Raw genomic sequence first — 19,014 nt, 5'->3', positions numbered from 1 at the left:
TCGCTGTCCTTTTCTGGTTCCTAGATTAAAGGAAAATGTTCTTGCCTTTTTCTTTTCCTCTCTTTTCCTTAAAAACAGGTAATGCCCTCTTGGTACACAAACAGACTAGGTGTGCTGAACATTTTTATCAGTCTACATGTCACTGGGAGAACTTATCTGAGGGGAAACTGCTGAAACTGATTATATGTATGGAATTCATCAGCATGGAGCAATAAAGGCTTTCTCTATTTAGCACAGTAATATGTTTTTGCTGAAATAACTTAGATTATTCCATATATTCGTCCTCTTTTTAGTCTGCTGAAGGATGGGAGTGTTTTTCAAGAAGTCATTTAAACTACTTGTTTAAATAAGATTAGGTTGTTGGGCGATTCCCAAATTGGCTACTGAGCATACAAAGAAAGTGTGTTAATAATTATTAAATAACCATGTTGAGGGATGGCTTGTTGCATTAGGAAACTTAAGGCTTAATGCTTACAGAAGGAAACAACCGAACTGAATTTAAAGTGATTACGTGAAATGAATAAAATCAGGGAGAGTTCCCATTCATACCCCTGTTGCGATACAGGTCTCCCTACAGCTGTGAGGGTAATTTATCAACCTATGAAATGCCAGTGGCTATGGCAAGTCTTGATGAAGGCAGATTTCTCTCAAACTGGGTAGAAGATGCGTACTTGACTACTTTTCTCATCCTTCCTTTCACCAATGCCTGTGTCTTGTTTTTGTGGCATCATGCCTGACATGTACTACCAGTGTGAGGAGCTGAGGTGGGCTCGCATATAGGCTATACCAAGCAATGTTTCCTTAGGGGAATGAGTGATTGGAGAAGCCTGTTGGCCGTTCTGGGGTTCTGCACACTGACCGGTAAAAGGCGGGTGCTTGTGCAGGGGTGCTGTTAACTAAGTGGACAGAGTGAAAGCCTGGACATGTCCTTACAGAAAAGGGAGAGTGCAGTTCTCTTGCCTGACAAAGGTGAAAGGGTCTTTGAACCCTTTTCTCTCCTGGAGACAGGAGCCTGGCAAGATACTGAGAAATATAGAAGTGAGCCACAAAGATGAGCAATGCCAAATCTATTTTTTCTTTGCTTCCCTGACTGTAGTTATATCTGTTAATCCAATTTATGGTGAACTTTACCATATTCCTGTTTATGCCCCAGGGTTTGGACTGTATGGAATAAAGGTAGCGTGGGCTGGCTTTGTATAGTTTGCCAATCATCTGTTTTTTTAACAAATTATGTTCTTTTAATGCATTTAAAAATAGAAGAAGGGTTTTTGTCTCAGTTGCTTTTTTTGGAATTTACAGGAAAAATAGAACTGGAAAGAGCAAAATATTCCTGAGCAGTGGATTACCCATGATAGGACTTCTGTAGGAGGGACTGCAAAGCTATCCAAAACTGAGGGTGGAGGAAAATGTAACTTCTAAGAGTTTTTAATGTGTTCATACAGCATGGAGATAATAGTTCACTAGGGGATGAAAATGGTACTATTGATTATTAAATTGTCTTTTTGCGAATGATAAATAAATGCTCAGATGTCTGATAGCTGTCTAACATTTCAGACCAGTCCTCCACCAACTTCAACTCAGACACCAGAAAGCACCGTGGATACCTCACTGAAGAAAGAGAAGCCAGCCATTTTGGATCTGTACATACCCCCTCCACCAGCTGTTCCGTATTCTCCTCGGTATGCAAGTCAACATGCACCACTGAACAAAAAACTCCTTCATTATACTTGTTTCTGAGCTGGCTTGCTGTTACAACTCTGTGCAGATTAGCTTGACGAAACCGTACATCTCAGACTTTCTTCTAGTTGCCTGAATGAATCGTATTGCTTAAACTTATGCTTACGTGCATACCCTACCAGGATTGTAATAGGTTTTATTGCTAGAAGATTGTTGTGTGCCACATAGGTCAGAGTCGTTCGCAAAACATGCACGGGTGTCACCTCAGGTTCTGTTTAAATCCAATGCAGCAAGAAGTAAATTTTGTCTGTAACTTTTCTCACTGTTGAATTTTTTTTCTAGCAGGTTAAGTAACTGTTGTGGGAGTTAGGATAGAAAAGAATGTCATGTTAAGACGCGTATAACATTAAACAACTTACAAGTTGTTTAAAACAGGAATGTTCCCACTGAAAGGAAGGGAGAGTCAATACATCAACTTTTATTTTTTTTATGCTGTGGTGTAAGCTATAAAAGTGCAGACCTGTGTACCCAGCAGGCGGGGGGTGGTGCATATGGTAAGGCTAACTGTTGTTTGTTCTCAAGTCCATGTTGACTCATGCCAGAACCCTGCCAGCTGATCTTGGAAGGGGATGGAAAAAAAAGTTTTCAGGGAAGACATGAAAGGCAGGCATGCTGTCTGGCCTGCGCCAACACTTTAGGTTACGTGTAGATAGCCCAGCACAGGAACTCTGACCTTTTGCTGCAGGACTTATGGGAGGGCACTTGCCTCCTGTCACGTAAGGGCTGTGACAGAGACAGAGGTTCCATTACTGCACTCTTTGGGACAGGACTGGGAGGAGAGTTTCTCCAAGGTAGGGTCTCTACTGAAGTTGGATGCACCTTGACATGCTCTCTCCCTGATTTTATGGTTACACATGTTCAGTTCTTTTAAAAAAACCCAAAGCCTCAAATCTTTTGGCATAATAACAAGCATATAGATTTAGCAGATGAATGTCTTAGTTTTTTCGTTAAATTTCAAGCACATTGGTGAGTTACATGCATGTGCTCAATTTGTTTATCTTTCCTAAAGAGGCACAAAATTATATTGAGCTTCAGATGCCTTTAGAGCTGAATCTCTGTTGACAAGGAAGGAAATAATAGTGAGAGCTGTAAAACTTATCCTGGATGATGTGTGGAAAGGGGGCTTAACTTTGACTTTTAAAGAAGGCAAATGTGGGAAGTTGTGGCAGGCAGGAAGAGGAGAAAGGGCAATTCTTTTGCTTTCTGTTTGGCTATTTATTTTGACCTCTGCATGTTTTGATTTTTTTTCTTGAAACAGTGGTGCATTTGTGTGGTTGCTTTCCCCATCTCCTCCCCTCACCATCATCCTGTTCCCTTCCCTTCCTGGTGTGGATCTTCTCTGGTCTATGCTGAGAAGCAGAGAGCAGTGTTTGGTTTCCCTCCCTATGGCACAGTCTCCACATGGTGGTGGTGTAGGAGAGCTCTCCATAGACATACAGTTGTGGTGTAATATTTGAGTCCAATTTGCGGTCTCTGAATTTTTATAAATAGCTCCTTCCCATTAGTGGAGGGCTGGAAAAGTGGTATGTGCTGGCTGGAGGCTGCTGTGTATACTGGGGTATATATGTGCTTAGGCAGTCAGCTATGTACTTTGATGCCTGGCTGGGCTAATGGTTGCTTCAAGCAATAGGATTGTAGCATGTACAGGGAAAGGAAAAAAAACCAACAAAATCAGGCAAATCTTAAGTTGGAGGGTAGCTTCTCTTCCAAAAGTACTGGCAGGGACAGGTTCTAAAAATTACTGTTCCTGGCCTTGGGAATGAGAGATTGCTCTGGGAAGGGAGTTCCTGCAGAATTTAATCAAAATCATATATGCGTATATATGTATGTATGTGTGTAGGTATATATATACACATGCATATGTATATATGTGTATATATATATTTATATACACTATGAATCTATTATTGGAACTCTCAAGGAGGGAGAGAAAGTGGTAAATATTCAGTGACAGTTATTGGACTCCTACAGTGACTGAAAAGCATAGTCCCTCAGAGGTGTTGCCATGACACACAGATGGATAAATTTGTGTAGCACTCCAGATTCGCAGCTGCATACTGAGCAGGCAGCAAATCAGGGGCTTTGATGTCCTCAGGTCAGAAAGATCTCATTTATCAAAATCTTTTGCAGGAGTGGAACTTCTAAACTTCTCTGTGTGTTAAATTCCTGGCTCGTTAATGGTGAATATGGCATAAGGCAGGTAGCTTTCTCTTCTCCTTGGTAAATATAATAAGGTCTTCCATCACCTGACTTGTTTGTTTTTTTTTTTTCAGCTTGTTTACAGCACAGTGCCAGTTGTCATGAGCATGACTGGGTGCTAGAAGTGTGTTTCAAACCTAGTCATGTCTGTAGTGTTAAACTCTTAAGTTACTAACTGAGGTGACATGTCCTTTCAGAGATGAAAAGGGGAGTTTTGTGTATGGAGGAGGCAACAAACACAGTCAACCATTACCTGGGTCCAAGGGGGCCGAGTCTCCCAATTCTTTCCTGGATCAGGAGAGTCGAAGACGAAGGTTTACTATTGCTGATTCAGATCAGTTACCCGGGTATCCTCTGGAAGTAAATATCCTACCAGCCAAGATGAGGGAAAAAACACAGTCCTATGGTGAGTTTATTCCTCTCTCATTATCACTGTTATGATAAGTGCTGTTATGATAAGGTCAGTTTGAAGTGATTTGTGTTAGAAAACTGTTCATTAGACTTGGTGGGTGGGCCTTCTCTGCAAATTGTAATTGAAATTCTACATCTGAAATAATTTCACTTAAATGCTGTTATTTCTGTAATGAGTGTCATTCAGCTGGGCTCTGCTGCTACAGATGGCCATTTTCATGTGTGTTTTGGTTATAACATTATGTTCACTTCTGTAAATGAGCAAGTGTGTTCAATCAAAGCTGTTCAATCTCAGCACATTGATCTCTTATTATTGATACCACCAGTGGAAGTATCTTCAAATATTTTTTTCTGCAATTTGAACTCCTTAATGCTGTATCTCTCCCTTTGTTTAATTGTGAAAAGTATCAATTTAAAGATTTTTCCTTAACCTTTTGTAATTCCTCATAACCTTCTTTGTTGCCTCTAGGAAAACCTCGTCCATTGTCAATGCCTGCTGATGGAAGTTGGATAGGAGCTGCGGAACGCTTCTCTAGGCCACGAGGATTAGGGAGAAAAGGCAAGGTTTTAGGTGTCATCCCTCCTTCTCTTCCCTTCCTCTCCAAAATTTCCTTGGGGTGAACTGCATGAAAGTGTTTAAATTAGGAATGGAGGACTATGGTTTGCATATTGCTGAGCTGATCCAAAGTGATAGTTGTTGGTTTTAGCAGGAATGCCAGATGGTAGTTGTGAAAGTTGTGAGGCTATTCAGTGCTGGGACTCAAACTTTTTCCTGTCTTGGAATTCTTGTGAGCGTTAAAAGTAAGCTAGAATGACTAGAGCAGATCTGTACTTGTCTCTTTATACACAAGTATTGTTCTTACACAAATCTCTTTCCCTTTCTTCTGCATTTAATATTGATTGTAAAACTACTTTTTTAATAAGTCTTTTTGTTTCTTTACCTCACTGTGGAGGCTGTTGTACAAGCAAGCTTGTTCTCTAAATGTAAAATGTAGGGCCTTTTAGAAGTTGCTTTTTACTGTGACTCCTGTTAGAAAATAGCATATTCTGCAGACATCACTGAATGGGAGAGACAGAAGCTCATAACATTGGGTGTTAGGTTGGGTGGCTTTTTTTTACTTGCTACACTGTCCTTCTCTTCCCATCCCCTTTTGCATCTGAAGGAGTATTTGAGTACTGTTAGAGTGGGAAATAAGGATGAGTAGTTTATTCTTGAAATGAGTTATGAAAGCTAATGTGTAATTCTGCATAAAATAGATGCTGAATTCTATTATGCAAAAATAGAAGTCCATAAGCAGTATAAACCTGGAGGGATATTAGAAGCAAGCTAAGTAACAAGTCTAACAGAGCAATCACCAGGTGGCAGGTCCAGAGTAATATTTGTAGCTTTTAAGTTACTTATGAGTTACATTGAGAAAAATATGGACTCAACTCTGGTCTCTTCAGCATTTTGAATAACATGTTACAAGATGGTTTGCTAGGTCTCACCCATGATAATGATTTGCAGAAGTGCTAGTCTGCACCAGCATTTTTGGTGTGTGTGAATCTGGAATTAACTAGTCAAATGGTATCTTCTCTGTGTATGGATTTATTTTCTTGTTATTCGTGTTACTTAAAAAAAATATTAAAGAAGCAAGCAGCTATGAATCTATTGATAGCTGCTTATGTCGAGGTGGATTATGAAAAATAACCAAAATCTAGGGAATTTGAAGTGTAACCAGAATATTTTTTGTAAAAATAGAAAGTGTTAATGGAGGGGTTTGAAGTCATCAATGATTGGTTTTCCTCCTCCTGTTTGTACAGGTGAAGATGTCCTCTGCAGGTACTTCAGTAATGAAAGGATACCCCCAATCATTGAAGAAAGCCCTTCCACGCAGCACCCCCTCTCCAGGCCAGTGTCTGACAAGCAGCTAGTGAAGGGAACAGATTATATTCGAGGCAGCAGGTGTTTTATGAATACAGACCTCCACAACAGTGCAACAATTCCTTTTCAAGAGGAAGGTGCTAAAAAGTCATCGGTTACATCATCCACAAAACACTCCTCTGCAGAACCCTCGCTGCTGGTCAGTTGGATCACAAGACTGAAATTGTTGACTCACTGACTATTGTCCACAGTGCTCTTACCAAGTGCCTTTGCTCATCGATCAGACTTCTCTACTTTTCAGCTTAACTGACGCATAATGCGGTATTCTTTTCCTGGAGAACCTTATATTTTTGCCTTTTTGTGATTTTTGACAGATCAGAGGGTGTCATAGTGCAAGGAGGGAAAAAAGATAAAGATCAAGTTCCTCTTCCTGGCCAAAAGCTGAAGTCATTTATTCCCATGGAAATAAGTAGAATTCAGTGAGATAGAGGCCACACATGACCTGGAATGTGCATAGTGACTCAGAGGAAAGAATTGTGTTACCGTGAAGTCCAGTGGCACTTCAGTTGTCTGAATGCTCAGAGACTGGTGTGACTGGCTGGTTGTCAGAGTATGCAGAGCTCAGCACAAGTTGCGTTACTCTCCTGACCAGGAAAGATAAGCAAAGAAACAATGGTTTTATACAACTTAGTGATGCTGTTGCAAATACTGCGTGAGATCAACCTTGTGAGGAAGAAGTAATAGTGTTGCTATTCTTTCTCTGATACCAGAGATTCTATGAAGGCTTAGGAAGAGAGTTCTCTCATTCAGAGATTTTAGGAAATTGAACTAATTTAATTATAAATCAATCCAACCTGATATATAAACTATTTTATTGAAATCACAGTAGAAATAAAGAGCACTGAACAACTGAAGTGCTTGTCTGTAAAGGTATATGGATTGCTACAACATGCCAAGGAAATGCATCTGTAGAGGTGGTAAAAGAATATACATTTTTTCCTTAATTGTTTAAGAATGATTTGCTGTTAACCAAAGTAACCTTTTAAAGACAGTCCTGTTGGACTTATGAGAACTTTTACAATGGTTCAGTTTTTGAATGATGTGTTGTTTTTATGAAAAATATGTGCTATCATACACTACAATTGTAAGACATTTGCTATTTTCTATATAGCTCAAATCTTTACCCCTCCAGAATTTTGAAATAGCATTGGGTATTTTGGGAGGAAAATAAAACTTGTTTAACTAAAGAGGAGGATATTAAAGAGGTATTGTTCAAAACAGAATGTACATAGGACTGCTAATATGCAAACTTAAAAAAAGTTTAAAGTAATTTAAGTGTTAAATATAGTTGTATATATTTTTTACACTTAAACAGATACTGTTTGTACCTTCCTGTATTGCAGTACTGGGCACAGCTTAGTCAAATGAAAGGTTTTTGCGTTCCTTGCTAATTATAAGACTAACTATTTTTGTAGATGATACATTGCCAAGAGCCTTTACTCCTTTGGTCTTGCTGAAAAGAAGGATTTGTATTTAATAATTGGTGGGTAAAGACGGGAGTTAAATACTAGTTTTCACTTTGGACTGGGGCAGGAATCACATGTGATAACATGAGTGTTAAAAACACTATAATTCTGGCTGTGAACATGTGACCATTCTGTTGCAATAAGCTTATGAGGTTGTGCTACAGCCCCGCAGAGAGAGACAGGGTGTTTCAGTTCTCAATTAAATATGTTTGATTGTGAGTGGTGATTTAGGTGGGGGCTGGTTTGGACCTTTCTGATCAAAGCAGATTATAACTTGTCCATTTTGTGGACTCTTCTCCACTGCCTGAGATGGCAGTCTGTACTAGAGATGTGACCAAACACTGCTGCAATGCAGTTGAACCCTAGAACGGTTTGGTTCTGCCTCCAAGAAGAGGGCTGAAACTGCCATGTTGTGGGCACTGTGATGTAGTATAGTCCAACCTCAAATTGACTGAACTGTTTTAAAGTAAATCAGAGTTACTGAACTAGATCAAAGATGTTGTCTAAACAAGACTTTTAAAATGGAAATTTTGCTCATCTCCAATGTCCTGTTTTCCACAGTTTAAGAGTGCTCTATAGTTTAGGGGTAAAAAAAAGTCCCACAGATCTAGGAATAAATCACAGTCAATATCTTTCTGGCATAACCTGAGAAAAATGTAGGTAACAAGTTAGAAACTGCTATTATGCAGAAACCTGGCTTATTTCTTGGTATCAAAGGTACATGTATCTGTTCTATCAAAAACTATGCCGAGGCTGACTTCCCTAATTAGTGCAACATACATATCCAGATATCCTGCCATGGTACAGCACTCCACAGTACTCTGAATACTCTGTCACAGCGGCAAAACAACACAGTTAAATGGAAAAGATCATAAACCCCATGAAAATGGAAAAGAATATTTAGTATTCCTGCATATATGTATAGTGAGGAAGGTGTATTTCACAAATAGAGAGCAGGCTTCTGTTTTAGTCTGTAGAATATTTGCAAGGCAGTACCTTGAGTGTTCCCTTACATAACTGTTGCAAGAAAATACTATTTTAGATAGTAATGTGCAAGAGGAAATAAGACATAAATATGAATATTAATGGCTTGTAGAGACAGAGTTCAGGGCAATTCTTCAAGCAATATGTTTCCTCTATTATTATGGATAATTAAATTAATCAGTGTTTGAATTCTGGATGGCCAAAAGAGGTGGACAGACTACTGTATTATACTAATTTTATGCTAATCAACTAACTGATAACCTTTTCTTCCTCATAAGCAGGGCTTGTTTTAAAAACGGCGTATTCCATAAGCTGGGTGCTCATCGAACAGAAAGAGAGGAAAAAATAAAAATCTAAAACTTAGCCAAATGAGGAAACAGATGATGAAGACTAATTTTATAGTTGGAGAGAATAAAGAATTTTCTTCTTGCGTATTTTGTCCAAATCTTATGTTCTGTTTTATTACCTTGCCAGCAGACAGCCTTCACAAACTGCTCTATACCTGCAGCCACATCCTGAATAGACCAAGTTAAACCCCTCATCAGGCTTTAACTTAGACCTTGAGCTCAAACCTTTTTTTACTTCCCTGGGAGGTTTTGCTTCCCTAGGAGTTTTTCTGCATTCATCAGTCAATTTTGGGAATATCTTACACATGATGGACAGCAAGGCTCTTGTGTGCATGCATATTCAGAAATGCCTTTGCCAACAGGATTGGTATCTTGAAGGAAGGTGTTTGTTGTTTGTGTTGCGTGTGTTTTCTGCGCTGAAATAAGTACTACTTCTCCCAGCTTCCACTCTACATCCTAGTGCACCACCTCAGAGTGTGAGTTAGAAATACTCATGTACAATTGGAAAGAAATGTTAGGTCCTTTGGAGTACTCTGACTTTGTCCTGCTGTACAGCTGTAGCTTCTTTTTTCTCTGTAGCCTGAGTTTTTCTTTGCACATGCTGCGGTGATGGAGCATGTGCTCTTTGAGGCAATCACATATTGTCACCTTGCAGAATGTAAGGTTTTTATAATGGACAAGAGCTCTCAAGAAAGCCATTGACTTACACTAAAATATAGAAGGAGCACTCCAAAAGGACTCAGCTTGTAGAATGAAGAAAGAGGGACCAGGCTAAGCTACATGTATTAGTCTGTGTTGTGTTGAACGCTGTTTCAGCTGCATGGCAGTAACTCTCAAAGAAAGCAACTCACACAAGTACAGTATGCATGTACTTCTACTGCTACATTTGTATGATGCTAGAATATGAAACAGTCATTCAAAGTAGTTATGTATAGTTCCACACATGGTACTTGAGCTGTAATATGTATAACAAAAGCAGTCAAGAGCTGCTGTCAATATGTAATTTCACCAAATTCTACTGCCCACGCTGCTGCTGCTGCTGCATCAGTTTAAAATAGTATACCCTCTTTATCCTGTTGCCTGCACGATGCAGACCCAGCTCTCTGGCAAGTCCCTAAACATCAGTTTTGTCTTCTTTTGTGATAGTGACTGCTGGTGAGATTGTGTCATTCCCACGGGGCCTCATGCAGTGATCCAAAAGCTTAGTTTGGATTTTTCTGGACTTAGTCCAAAAGTGGAAGGTCAAATTTAAAAACAATATTACTGAACCAGTATTACTTCGAGTTGGGATTTCTTTTTTATACATACTAAATACGAAACAGGGAGGAGCTGTCTGTTGCCAGAAGGAGGAAAAATAAGGATTACATATTCAGTGGAGAAAAAAACTCCAGATCTTTGGGTGTCCTCCAGTTCTTGCCAGTGTGAGAAATGTGTTTGTTTTAGTGTGACATAGAATAGATGTAAACATTTCTTTTTAAACCTCCCTGTGTGGCCAACAACCTCAGTTGTTCAGGATAATGTAAGCCACTGACTTTCTCCCTTAAGTGGTTATAGAGTTGGCCCAATATGTTTTTTTGGGAGAGGACAAAGATACCTTTTCTTAGGCAAATACATGATTGATTAACTGGATGTGGAGACAGAGGAATTCAGCATAAAACTAGTGCTGGAGAGTGCTGATTTATTGGGAGAATCCTTGGGATCAGTTTAAGACTGTGGTTCCTGTTTGTTCCCTGGGCTCTGGTGAGGATGCACGGTTCACTATGCATCTATGCAGGGTTACAGTTTGGCAGCTAGGCAGCAGCCAAGGAATCAGAAGACAGCCCAGTCCAATTTACTATGCCATCTTCAGCAAGGTGGGTTAGTTGTTTGGGCTTCTTTGGTTTTGATTTTTTGGTTGGTTGCTTGTTTCCCTTCCCCTGTCTCCATAAGTGTAGCCCTCCTTCAGTAAAAATGGGCCAAAGTAGGAACTTTTGAAATGTACCTGTGGAGCAAACACAACAAGATCCTGATGAAGCAGTGGGCTGTGCTTACTGATGAGGCCAAGCTGCCATGTGTTTAGATGTGCTCTGGGAATGCCTTTGCAGGTTATGAGCCTCAGACCTTGTGACTTTTGCTCAGAGACTTTTTTGTTCAGGCAATATTTACTGAGAGGCATAGAAAATGCCACAGTCTAAACTGATATATGTATTTAATGTTCTTTCCCCAAGTAATCACGTATCTCAATGTTACCTAATAATGGGTTTTCCTCTTCTATCCCCCATTAGCTGTTTTCAGTACAAATGTTTCTCAGGAAATCCTCCCATATTTCCAGGGTAAATGTTAGTAATTCCAAGTAGTCACAAATAGACCATAATATTTTAAACTGTAAAAAAACCAAACAAACCAAAACAAACAAAACCAAAACACAAGAAGAAACATTTTTTCTACTTTGTGAATAACAACTTTATTAATAATAATGAAACTAAGGATTTTTACTCAGGTGAAAGATCAGCCAAACTTTAGTGGCTGCATCTTGGGTGATTTGTTTGATTTTATTACATGATAGTAGGAAGTGAGGTCTGTTGTTCAGGTATTGTAGATTCTTGCAGAGCAACTGTGGTGTTTAAATGTGTCTCCACAGAACCTGACTAAAGGCTTTCTTAGGTGTAATGCAGCTTCTCATAAGACTGTCTTCCCCAACCCCACTGAATGTCCCATTGAATATGCAGAAGTCTTAATATCATGACATAGTTCTTGACCATTTGTTTCTGGTGGGAAGTTGATGTAAGTTGCTATAAGTGAGTAGGATGAGAAGAAAATACATGATGTCCAAAATTAATTATTTCCCTTTCTGTATGTCCTTCTTCCTCTTTGACATTCTCTTGCTTACACTAAGGCCAAGAGACTTTCCAGGAATTTATTGCACAAACAAACAGCTATAAATCCTTTTAATATTTATAGCATAATCTAGTTTGTTTTGATGTCTGAGATAGTTTTGGCCAGAGCTTTCCAGTAAAAATAGCACTGCGCACAAGACAGTATTTCCAAGCTCTTGATTCTTTTAGGAATTCCTCTCTGCTTAGTAAACTGTTGGCTTATGCTCTGCTTTGAAGCTGCTTAGACCACCCCAAGCAGTCCTTGGCCTTTTAGGTCCAAACACATTGGCTTCTTATCGCTGGACAGGAAGAAAGGTCTGTGTTTTTTCCTTGCTTGGAGTTTTTTAACTCTGGATTTGCAGGTCACATTGGAGAGATGGATGCAGACCTACCACAGAGGTCTCCTGTCTTTCCCTGCCTGCCCTCTCCTGCTGTCTGTGCAGTGGCTAGGCAGGATGGAGGGACAAGAAGGCAAGGAGGAATCCAGAAACTAAAGCAGCAGCCCCTCTCTTCCCTTCCTCCTGCTTAGGAGATGAGCGGCAGGCCTCTGATTCACCTCTCAAAACACGTTTAGAAAGGTTTTGATTTTGGTTACAGAGGAGATGAGTAATTGTTCAGGTATGTTTTTAGAAGTAATAAAGATGGGAAGTATGAATGCTTAGGATCAAGTGGACCTAATTGTTTCCCGCGGGATGCTGCTGCATGGGGCTGGGCATTAACCCTTGAAGCAGTAGGCTCCATGGCACCCTCTCCTGCTGTCACTTGGGTGGCTCTGTAGCTTTCTTTCAGGGATGGGCTGGATTTTTACTGACAGCTTTCTGCTGCCTTGTAGTCAAGTATGGGATTTCCTTCCTCCCCCACTGTGGCTTTTTTTGTGAGCTGGGAGCCAGGTGAGACTCTCTTCCCATTAGCAGGGAGAGAGGAGAGCCTGGTGTGGTGTATTGCCTCATACACCTGGTTCTCATTTCTTGTGGGCGATAAACTGTACTTGATTGCTGTGGCTGTGGTCCCAATGAGTTGTAGGTCAGAACTAGCTTAAGGGTATACTTGAATAGCAAATGAATCTGGGACTGGAAAACTAAAAAAAAAAAACAACAAACAGAAACAACCCCACCAGAATAAAAGGCTAATGTGACAAGATACATGAATTGTTCTTTGCTTTGCAAAGTTTGTTTTCCTCTGGAAGTGTGAGAACATTGTGTAGGGATGAATGTGTTGCACAGTGTTAATGCAGAGGTAATGTGAGGGAGCTGTTGTTTAAAAACCAAAAAGGCTTGGCAGCACGTGAGTTCCAGGTATGGCACAGACAAGTTTCACCTGGTGCTGCACAGAGGCTTTTATTAAAGCAAAGTGGACCAGTAAGCTGGGCCTATCTGAGACAGGCAGTGAGGCAGACGCCCCAAGGTGCTCACTCACTGGTGAATCTGGCCACAAGAAATGTGTTTGACCTGCTACTGCCTGAGGCTGGCTGCTGTCCTTGGAATGGATGTGGTCTCTATGTGGGAAATAAGGCCTCTAGCAGAATGTAGAAGAGGCTCAGGTTTCGGTATCATGACTCATTTTCCCAGGGGTTGACCAAAGAGCAGGGGGCGTGATGGGGAGCTGTCATGAGATGTACTCCTGTTGCTATTAAGAAATGGCAGGGATTGAAAACATATATCACCAGAAATTTGAAGTTCAGAAAACCTGGACCACCCATGGTAGCCAAAGCACATGACATCTCCCATGGGTCACTCCTGCAAATGGGAATTTTTGATCTAGTTTGCAATGAAATATTTGATGTTTTCAAAATGTAGAAGATTTCGGGCACCGTCTGGTCTCACTCAGTGTTTACTGCTCACATAGCTGGCTGTGAGAGGAGACATATTGGCAAGGGTGGCCAACTCTGGTAGTGTTGACTCAGGGCAGGAGCTGTGAGGTGAGAGCTGACTAGTTTGATACAAGCTTTTCAGGTTGGATGTGTGTAACATATCTACATCTTAACAGGAAGTGGAAGTCAGTGATAAAATCACAAAAAACATACAAAAACCATTAGCAGAAGAAGAGATGCTGCCAAAACATGGTTTTCTGTTGCTTTCCAGTACTCTTGCCTAGATTGCACCTCTAAGACAAAGTCCCAGGTGGTGCCCTAATGAAAAGTGGCACACTGGGTAACCCCCTTTGTTGTTCAAAGCACCAGGCCAAGCAATGTTTCTGTTAATTTTCCTATAGGTCTTGAGTGACTTCCAGTGACAACCAGACAATTCAGTCTGTTGCCACCTTTTCCTTTTGCTCAAGGTGCCCTTGCTGAGCACCTTAGAGCAGTTTCTGCATTGTCACACTTGTGTGCCTGCAGAAGGCAATGTTGTGTTCAACATGCTTGTGCTGCTTTTATACTTGAGGATAAATAAACATTTCTTCTGCTAACTTAACAGGGCTTGTCTGTCCAGAGGTTCTGTACAATGCAGCACTAAGTCTGATCCTTCTTTCTATTTTTTGTGTCAAATCTGATTAGTTTATTATGAGCTGTTTCTGATTTATGACTGAAGGGGTGAAATGAAAATAGGATCTTGTTGATGAAGAGGACTCAAGTGAACGTTTGAACAAATGAGTAAAGGCCAAGGAAATTAGAGAAGTAAAACCAGGCACTAATTCTTTATCTTTGAGCAGTGTTAAACATAAAATACACCAAGTAAATGTGTATGTATTTTGCATTTGTGTGAGTTTTTTATCTCAGCCTACTCTCTGGAAACTCTTAAGATTATTCTCCTACAAGTTTCCAGCTGCAGGTAACTGTGGGACACTTATGATGAAGCTGCTCCTTATTGTGCTGTTGTATTCTGGAGGAGCAGACTTCTTGCAACATCTGGCTTTTCTGTTCCTTCCTAGCCCTCCCACTCTAAAACCAGTGCACATCAAGTCAGGTGGCTTTCAAAATTATGAGCTCGTCACTAGATCCTCTTTTCATTGTCCTGTTTGGTGCAACTTTTGAGAACAATATAAAATGGATTTTTGAAGTCTGCAGATGCTGCAGTACATAAGCAGTGGGAGATGTAACTATCTACAGGTTTGAGAACTGGAGCCATTGTAAGGTAACAGATACACTGCTTTATTTAAGATGAAAAGTTGTTCTTCCAATAGAAATTGGGTTATGTTCTTGGACTATTAAATACACATTTGATTCAGAAATGCACAAAGCACCATTTGTGCGCCACTTAGTAAAGTTCACGTGGAAAAGCTGAATCATCCAAGCCATCTGAATGATGCACACTATTCAGCAGGCAGCTGGTGATCTCTCTTCCTGTAGTCGGGGCTTGGGTGGGGGAGGAAAAGGAAGACAGGAGTCTCTGTGGGGGGAGACCTATTGGTTCATATGTGCAAACTTTATGATTTTCCTGAGAGATCTCTAAATTTGTGGTAAGTTAAAACTATATTTAGAGAATTGAAGAGGCAATATATGTTGCAATTGTGTTATAAAGTGTTTTATTTTAAAGTAATAATACTTTACACATTTTTTAAACATGCTTGCCTGTTATATTTGAAGCAGTGCTTCATGGGGAAGACATGGGAGTTGTGCTAGGGCTGGGTATCGTTCAGACTGGATGGCTTCTTTGCCTTCTGCTCCCCTCTTGAAATCAGGAGGTGAACTGTGAGATTTGGTGCCTCAGTCACCAGCCAAAAAATGGTAACTCAATTTATCTCTCGTGCTACCCCTGTTGTAAACTTCTTAATACTCAATTTACGTTTACCTACTGAAGCTCAATGGTAGTGAAGGGCTGTTTAATGCTGGAAAAACTCTCAACTAATGAGCTGGGAGTCTGTCTGAGACAGACAGGTGACAGAGCTTGAGGGGGGAACAATAGTTTTGCAGACACCCCCACACATAATCCCTGCAGCTACATCTTTAGTTTTCCACATATAGGATGTATCTATTTTTCTGTGGGATATTTTCTTTATATTGACACTGGTGAAGAAGTGGTTTTTTTATGATCTATCCCTTTATAACAGTCTGTCTTACCTATTTAGATTATAAGAAAAATTTTTTTGTAGCAAGCCACGTCTTGCAGATGTAACTTCCTGAGCTGCTGGGTCAGGGACTTAATTGGCCTCTATTGTATTTCATAGTACAGTTCGAAGAGTCTAAGGAGCAGCAGAATGGAAAAAGCAATGCAGAGAGGCTTTACTCAGATCCTGTTAGCCTGACTTTTCTTTCTCTGTGTTTGTTTTTTTTTTTTTCCCCCTAAAGCTGAAGAGGAACACAACCAACAGCATTCAAATCTTCTTTTGAGTCTATACCAAACTCTGTGATTGTATGAGAAATGAACTGCCTGGGAACTGATGGCAAATTACTTGTATTTCTAACCAACACAGAACAGAGAAAAAAAAAAAGGGTCAGGGCTCTTGTTCTCAGCAGACTCTTCAAGAGAACTTCTCATTGACACTACTGGGGGGCACTTCCATTCCTTTTGGTGAGTGTCACTTTAGGACTGGCAGTGCCTGCAATAACCTGAAGTACAGGTAGTTCTAATTAGGGGGCAACAGCCCCCTTGCTTAGAAAAAATTGGCCTTTGAGGAAATATTAAATTATGTTGCATAGTCTTAAGAAAAGGTGACTGCATTGGTGTCTTAAGAACAAACATTAAAGATTTATGTAAGAAATTTATAGGACCAGTTTTTATAGGACAAGAGATAGTAGGCTTAAATTACAGCAGAGAGCTTGAATTTGCTCAAAAAAACTAGTAAAGGAGAGTTAAGCATTGGTTTAAAATACTGAAGGGAGCTGTGGAACCTCCATTATTTGATGTCTTTAAGAACAGGTTAGGCTGCCTCTGTCAAGAATAGCCTGAGTATAATTGATCCTGCTGGGAGGAGCAGACTTAGTGATCTCTTGATGTCTTTTACAACCTCATGAATTTGCAGAGATGTGAGTAGGCTGTATGTAAGTGCATCCTGGTAGAGTTCATCAAGAGCTTTCAGGCCCTTCTGAATAAAAGCCACCATACATACTTCACCATAACTGTAGTGAAGTTTTGATGTTTAAAGGAGATTGAAGCAATCAAATGAATGCATGAAAAGATTCAGTTCAGTGACACCACACAAGAAGAAAGGACAGGGAGCAGTAACATACAGAATTATTAATTTTGTGGTTTTGTAGTTATCTAGAATAAAATCATCATCTTCAATTATGATTGTCATTCCTTCAACTGAGGTACTTGCAGGACACTGGAAAAACATAGCTATTTATTTTGAAGAACTATGGATTTTTTCCCCTTAGTAAAAGGAAAGTGTTAGGGATGCCACTACACTTCTGAGTTTTTAAGGGAAAGCACTTTGATAGATCTAAAAGATAGTTTAGCCTTTAAAAATGAAAACAACAGATTTATAAAATCTGCTCTTTTATACTGCTTCCTTTGAGATGATAGAGTTGAAAGACACATTCCCACACCCTTGCCATTTCTAATATAATCCTTAATTTTTAAAAGGAAAGTAACTTGCGGACAGACAGGTTAGTTCTGTGCTTTTGGAAGTATCTTGTTTCTGTACATAAGTTCCCTGTTAAACTGCGAAGCAGAAGAGTACCCACCTTCATCTTCTTTCAATCAATGAGTGTCCCAGGGATATGAACTTTGTGGAAAGGCACACAGAGTGAATTATACTGAGAGATTAATTTCTCACACAGTGGGATTCGTCAGTGGCCAGAGTCTCCAGAAAGCAGCACCAGCTGCCCTGAATATTTTGGCATTCAAGTCTGTTGAAAGCTCCAAAGAGGAGGAAGTGAAAGAATGGTGGCAAGTCTCTTGCAAGCAGTTTTGGGGATGTGGGACTTCATTTGCACATGAGTTCGACAGCTCTCTTCAGCGAAAAGCAGGGTGGGAAGTGGGATAGACTGTGTCTCTTCTACCACTCAGAGGACTGAGCCATCTGCTTTTCCATGTCATCACGAAACAGTGTCTGGTCTGCTTCTTATCTCTTCTGTGGACTATTTATTCTTTCCATAAGTAACACATATGCTTCTTTGGACCTGTCACTAATTCAGTGCACATGTAAAGCCAGTAGTTATTTTAGGAAGCAATAGCGTCAGATTTCAAAATATATTCTTGGCAAGTTTTCAGATAATCCATTTATATGCAGTTACAGTGCTTTGAAGATATAAAGTGCCATGTTACTGATAAGTACTGATTAGTCATGCAAATAAATGGAAATATTTTAATTAGGGCATTTTCAACATGACTCGTACTGTGGAAAAGAGCCTATATAAACATATTAAATAGGTAATTTATTAGTGAGAACAACCTGTGATTAAGGGCGTTGTGTTTTAATTTTTGGGGGGAGAATAATATACATAAAAAGCAAAGTATTAATGCAAGAGAGTAGCAGCCTGATAAGCTAAAAAACAATCACTAATAACCTCTGTTTTTCAAAGTATGCATAAAGCTATAAATGTTTGTGTCTCTTCATGTCTGCTTGAACCACAGTATAATTTTGAGTAAGCTGGAGATGCTTACTTATGTACTGCCTGAAATGTGGCAGCCTTTTCAGTTGGTCACTTTTAGGGTCTACCTACATATCCTATGGGGCTATAGTAGCTTTGCTGTAGAATTTGTCATCAGTGTTCTACCAGGACCCTTCCTTCTTGCAGTAATTTTCTTTTTTTTTTTTTTGGATGATCTGCCAGCACTCTGACTGGAAGTGACAGCAAGTGACTGGGTTGTTTGCCATGAGGCCTTCTGGTGTCTTGTAGGAGGTGTGTGAAGTGTTGCGAGGTCATTCTGTATCTACTTCATAGTCACTTTTGTATGTGTGTGCCATTATGTGTAAGGTGAATAGAAATGGAGGCCAGGACTAAGGTACAGTGTTATGCTATATTTGTTTAGGAAGGCTTCTGAGAGTTATAGCCAGATCTTTCGTGTTTTTGAATGCACTTGCACACTACACTGTTGCTTACCTTGGAAAGCAGGATTGGGTGCCTCTGTGATGAGGAATGGAGCAGAATATCAGACTATTGTTATTGATATGTGTGTTTATCACCTTGACAATATATTTGGGCAGTGTAAGTGGTGAATGTTTGGACTATGGGAATACATCCATGAAACAATTCCTTGTCTCTTTGT

The 19,014-nt window shown here is 39.9% G+C and overlaps 1 protein-coding gene across 1 annotated transcript in view; it reads left to right on the top strand.

Annotated features, from left to right (window-relative positions):
- CNKSR3 (CNKSR family member 3) overlaps positions 1 to 17,760 on the top strand; it is a 68,049-nt gene extending 50,289 nt beyond the window's left edge. Inside the window, exons 10-13 of the mRNA XM_027688669.1 lie at positions 1,555 to 1,679; positions 4,134 to 4,342; positions 4,817 to 4,906; positions 6,151 to 17,760. Of these exons, the coding sequence (XP_027544470.1) occupies positions 1,555 to 1,679; positions 4,134 to 4,342; positions 4,817 to 4,906; positions 6,151 to 6,449 (723 nt within the window). The 3' untranslated portion in view covers positions 6,450 to 17,760. The remainder of the gene's footprint in view (positions 1 to 1,554; positions 1,680 to 4,133; positions 4,343 to 4,816; positions 4,907 to 6,150) is intronic.
- Positions 17,761 to 19,014: the final 1,254 nt, after the last annotated feature.

This window comes from Neopelma chrysocephalum, unplaced genomic scaffold, assembly GCF_003984885.1.
Source record: "Neopelma chrysocephalum unplaced genomic scaffold, ASM398488v2 Primary Assembly neopelma1_23, whole genome shotgun sequence".
NCBI classification, from domain to species: Eukaryota; Metazoa; Chordata; class Aves; order Passeriformes; family Pipridae; genus Neopelma; species Neopelma chrysocephalum.
Note: the sequence above shows the minus strand (reverse complement) of the source record. Positions and strands in the feature narration are given on the sequence as shown.